General features: G+C 33.8%; 1 protein-coding gene across 1 annotated transcript in view; it reads right to left on the bottom strand.

Moving 5' to 3' along the window:
* Positions 1 to 6000, bottom strand: part of KCNH7 (potassium voltage-gated channel subfamily H member 7) — a 173197-nt gene that overhangs the window by 29087 nt on the left and 138110 nt on the right. Inside the window, exon 11 of the mRNA XM_031554296.1 lies at positions 3058 to 3272. Coding sequence (XP_031410156.1) covers positions 3058 to 3272 — 215 coding nt within the window. The remainder of the gene's footprint in view (positions 1 to 3057; positions 3273 to 6000) is intronic.

Below are 6000 nucleotides of genomic sequence, written 5' to 3'. Positions count from 1 at the left end.
TTTTTTTCCTTTTCTTTTTTCTCTTTCCTTTTCTTTCCTTTTCTTCTCTTTTTTCCTAATACTGACCTATAGATTCAATTGGTCATAATGTCCTCTGTGGGTTTCTGATGCTGCTTCATAGATTTACGTATTAGATAACTGTGCCAACATGAGTACGTAGTGCAAATCAAATTTAATTTTAAATGTACTTATCATCAGTGTTCCTAGAAGTTTTAGATGAATTGGGATTTTCATAATATAAACTTAATGATATGATGTTGTTTTGAGAATAAACATAGATTTTTTTTTCCCCATAACAGTTTCACTATTAGATATAAACTTGGCAGTATGGCTTGAATTATCCAGTTAGAATTTTGAAATAACCAATAAAGCTTCACTCATGCTTACATAACTTCTAAAAATTAGTCTTTTTAATGTAATTTGACTTTTTGCCATATTATCTTTGAAGAGATTTCTATGTATAACTGCAATGAATAATTAAAAACATATCAAAATGGATCTGGGAGAGATTAAATCTTTCACAACTAACCGAGGAAGAAAGTAGAATGGTTGTAGATTCAAGTTGGCTATCACAGACAAAATATATGAAAGATAAAAATCCAATTACATTTTAGGCACTAACTGATCTCAAGATAGAACTGATAGAGCTTCTATCTGTGTTTCTTTAGGAGAGTGTACAATACATTCATTTTTGTATCTGTCACAGGGAGTAGAAGTACAGAAACTATCAGGCATAGAGGTAATGGAGAGAATATGCAGTCTGGTCTGGGGAAGGCAGGTTAGTACTAAATTGAAAGATATTTTAGGCAAAATTTTTTCTGATGGAATTTCTACCTGTATTCTAATACAAAGCACAGCTAACCTTCTCCAGTCTGCAAGTGGATGGACCCTCAAGGGATGACCCAGTGCTTACAGAGATTTTTGAATAAAGAGCATTGTATCTCATTATTTTTTAAAGGACCTTGCATACTGGTAGCCTGTCATAGAATCATTAAGGTTGGAAAAGATCTTTAAGATCATCTAGTCCAGCCACCATCCCATCACCACCAAGGCCACTGTCCTTGCTAATGTTCATACATTACTATAGTACAAATGTAAAATTGAATTTCAGTTTAGCTGAAGACTGCCTTCAGAGAGTGATGTATTTCTCTTAGGCTGAAGAAATATGCTCATTCTCATCATTTTATTTTCTTCTCTAGCTCTGCTACCTCCTGTGCTGGAGTTTATTACTTACTTCATTCTTCTAGCAAAGCAAACATATAAGACAGAATTATCTTTCGCAGATATAGCAACAAGAAATTTTGGAAGACAATATTTCAGCCATGTAGTGAATGAAGAGCAGGAAGTCTCTCTATGGTCTTCAACAATTTGCTTAAAATCACTTACGATCAAGCCTCTAAAGATTTGATTGAAATTTAGGCATTCAATCAAATATCCAACCCTTATATCTTTTGTCTATGTCCTAACAGCTTATTAATAAGTGATGAAACTTGGAGCTTAGCTCACACATAAAACTGTTCCAGATCTTTTGTTATATTCCCAGAGTGTTCTACCCATTAGGAATCAGTAACTGTGTTATTCATGCAATATAAACCTCTGGAATTTGACTCCATAAGACAAAGTTGAATTAGGTTTTCCAAAGAAGTCTGTACCTAATAGACAGTAAATATAATTGTGATATTTTAATTTAATTTATAAATAAGTAAAAATACTGATATAACTATTGGCTCCTTTGTTTGCCTAAAGAAAAAAAATTTACTCCTGCAAACCACTATCTGGAAATTAATGGTAGTAGGTCTATGTTGTTCTCTGTACTTCAGAAAGCTAAGAAATTGAAAAGTTAATACTGTAAAAATTCATAAAATGGTGAATAGCATACTGCTTTACTGTGAAGATCTTTGCACAATCAAACGAACAACTGGATTCTGCAGAGTTTGTTCTGTAGAACAGCCATTCACAACATAATGTATTTATATGAATATTATACTTTAATGAGATCATTTGAGAGTGTGGTTTCATATTGCAGTTTCTTTAACATACCTGTAAAATGCATAGTGTAAATATACGTGTAAACAGTATTCATGTTGTTTGCACACAGAAAAAAAACTGTGTGTATACTGGCCCTTATCCTCAATAACTGACAAGGACAAAAAGGCAGAAAAGAACTCCTCATCCCTCTCACATTTCCTATCAGGATCATATGCAATCACTTTCTTTGCATGGGTGAGCTAGCATGCTGAGATATCTCTGCTCAGGAAACACTAACTTAGAAAGGTAAAATCTTTCCAGTTGTGTATTGTGATCATGAATTCTCACTTTCTGCACAAGAAGCAGACGTAGAAATGGCACAATTCAGCTAGCAGTATGCTAGACTTTAAATTTATCTATTGATAAGCACCAGCACAAGCCTATCTTGCTAAACTAGACATTCATCAAAACAACATTATCTTGAATTGTTTTCAGATTTGGTTGCGTGCCTCATTCCCAAGGATGAGAGATGATATCATACATCCAGTTCAAAGGTATCTGCTCTTCATTTTGTCAAGCTTTTTGATGTACTCATATGAAAAAGCTACCCACAGGAAAAAGCATTACGAAAAGACAAAGACTTGGTGCAGAAAATACAAGACAGAACTATGATACGTACATCAGTAGCACAGACACTTATGATTTGTTATCATATTGTGTCTTGCACTAATCAATGATTCACAAAATTAAGAAAGAAGAATGAAACCAATACTTTTTGCTGGCATGAATCACAGAAATTAAGAGACTTCCTTTGGACACCTGATACTTAGTACAGCTTTTCCCTATTGAAAACTAGATAGCTGAAACCTTTAAATTGTTTACTCTATTCAAAACATAATACCTTTTTAACAGATTTTAAGCAGAATCATCAAATACTGTAAACTACCTTGAGAAACTAAATTGGAGGTGAAGTAAGTCAAACCTTCCAAGGAAATCCAAACTATTTGTGAAAAAGATATAGAGACCTAAAGTATCGGTAATCAGCTTCGTAAAATTGAAAATTAGCTCAAATAACAAGTAGTACCTTACCTGGGTAACCTTCTCTGTTACATTGTGCGTTCGATCTTTCACCTTAGGTGCAATAATTGCTTTCTCCGAAGAAGGAGGAGATGAAGATTTTTTTTCATTTTTGATATCTGAAAAGTTCAGGGTGAGTTGAGGAATTTTGTTGATTGTGCTGTACTTGTTGAGATTTGAATCCGATGTGGATCCCAACAGGCTTGATTTGATATGATTAAAAGGTCCTGAAAAATCAGATAACTTATTTAGTGTTTGAGAAATGCACAGACATAAGATATCATTAATATTTAAGTGGGATATATTAGAAGTAGCTTCTTGCTATTAGTAAAATTATCCACATTTTAACAATAATTCTACCACTAATCAGAATCAATTTCATTATTGGATGTAAATATACGAATTCCTTTATTTAAAGCCTCCTTCTATATGAAGTCCGTGGAATACAAAAGGCATACCAGGTCCATGCCTAGTTGTTTTCATTTTAACAGGCATGCTCTGTGGTTATTCTGGCTGAGTATAAATACTATATTTTCATATTGTTTATAAAAGCAGAAATTGGACGTAATTTTAGAAGTGTCTGAACTGAGCAAAGGCTCTGTTATCACACCTGTTAGTTAGTAACTGTTTGGTTAGTTCAAAAATGCCTTCTGGCAAACCAAAAAATGGACTGGACTCTGTATTTAACCAATTTAATATTAACCTTTGTCTAACATTGTCTTTAAAGACTAATTTTGAGGAGTCACAAACTCACAAAATGTGTTGGCTTAGCTGTTGTGTACAAAAAAATATTGAAAATAATAGGGACAACCATATGTAGAATATTAATAGAGTATTTAATAGACAATCATGCTGCATTACTTTAATGAGTCATGTTAAATAAAAAGTATGAAGTACCACACCTCATGAGGTACATATCCATCATAATTAGTCTTTTAAATATTGGACTTAACTATTTGTACAAGTAAACAGTATGACTGATCAGTAAAATTATTTTGCACTGTCATGATAGACTTGGTCTAGAAATGAAAAATATTCATAAAAGGAAAGTTTGGTTTTGAGAATAAGACTGGAAAAGAGAACTCTACAGATGTATGGACAACAACAAGCAGTTGTGGATTTAATTAGAAGTCCTGATCTTGCTGTCAGTAAAATAAAATGTGGGATTTAAGATTTATTTTCATATCTGCATGAGAACCTTACTGTGTCCTAATGGTGTAATGGATAAGAGCAAGAATCCAGTGGTTTATCTTTTACTTTTTCTTTTCTTTTTAATTCCTTGGAGGAAAACAAGAACTGGTGCTACAATTCATAACCAGCCTGTAAGACAGAATAAGGCTATATGACAAGCCTGAGTAAACAGGGGATGGGCTGTATTTGCAATGTGTGAATAAGTAAATTCAAAGCAACCAGCTGCCTGGAGCATGCTGTGGGTAAATTTAGGCACTGGTGAATTCTATAACTTGATCTCTCAAGATTTTACTTGGGACTCAGAGCTCAAAGCTGTTTTGTGAATGTCAATACCTTTATTTTTTATGCTTACAACTTTATGCTTCATCTTTTCAATATCAAAGTAGGGCTTTTTTGATTTGTTGTTGTTGTTGTTGTTGTTGTTGTTGTCATTAGTTGTCTGTCAAATTCTTTAGGTGAAGATTGTGTCTCTGCTCTACTTGGTTTAGAACGGCTTTTAAAGAAGCAAACTTTTCATTTGCTTTGTTAGCTTACAAAAATTCATATATGTGCTTTTTGCTTCCCGAATTCGTACAAACTATAGGTTATAATGTAAACCAGAGGAAAAAACCCTCCCTTACTCCACTTCAAATTGTGCCACTGATTCAAGTTGTAGCTTGCTAAGATCCTGAATGGAAAACCTTGCAGTTTGTTTAGATAGTGGGAAGGGTCTGTGTCTTTGCATTGAATAGATATGGGAAGTTCCACCACATTTTGCATTGAACAGATAAGGGAGGTTCTTGAGACTTTGTGTCAATAAGGAAAGTTCCACAAGTCTTATATGGAATATGTATTTACCTCCAGGAAGACCTGAACACATAAACTGAAGATCTCTTTGTGCAAGGTATTCTGATAGGAGGAGAGTATCCCCTATGCATCCAGTGCTGATATTAAAGAATGCCAACATTCTAAGATTCCAACTTGAGTCTTAGAGAGTTTCTCGATAAACCACTTTATGGTAGCACCACTGCGCAGAAAGATATTCAAGCTCACAAAGGAGAGCACTGGAAAGTAAGGTGCTCCCCTTCAACCCAGTGTTTCTGCTCTCAAAGACCTTTCAGTATTTTGTCCAATGATTTGATGTAAGAGAAACACAACTTGTGGGTGAGTATCCTAATCACTAAAACTAAAAAAAAAAAAAATAAAAAAAAATACAATCTTTCTTTCTATCTTTATGCTAGAAACACCGGTATTGAAGACACTAGAAAGAAGAAGAAATAGGATATTATGCTTGAACACTTTTTAGCATAGGTAGGACTTGAATACACCTTTTCCACCATCTACTTTTTTCATTTAAAAATGTTCTTCAAAATAATGCAGGGCTCACAGTGACCTCAGAAATTAGCAAAGGGGCTGATCTGGCTGGTGTGTACTGTGCAGGGATAGACTGCTTTTTTTTTCAGCTCTACTTCTCTACATAATTGTAGCAATTAGTTTTTGAATATTGAGTAGGCTTAAACATGAGTGGAACACCTAGATGGAATCATCCGTCAGATGAATGAAATTCTTGATACCCAAGAAACTCTAAAGTAAAGAAAACTAAGAGAGCTTAACCAAATCCACAATTAGATAATTTTTTTTTTTATAATGGTAACTTTATAGAAGCTTAAACTGCACTGAAGTTTTGCATTCTGTGATTTAAATCTTATACTGCTTCTGTTCCAAAGGGAATTACTCTCTCCTCTATGTAACATTCATGCCTTAGCATATGATATCAGATTTAAA

This window comes from Meleagris gallopavo, chromosome 7, assembly GCF_000146605.3.
Source record: "Meleagris gallopavo isolate NT-WF06-2002-E0010 breed Aviagen turkey brand Nicholas breeding stock chromosome 7, Turkey_5.1, whole genome shotgun sequence".
In the NCBI taxonomy this organism is placed as follows: domain Eukaryota; kingdom Metazoa; phylum Chordata; class Aves; order Galliformes; family Phasianidae; genus Meleagris; species Meleagris gallopavo.
This window is presented reverse-complemented; position numbering and strand designations above follow the sequence as displayed.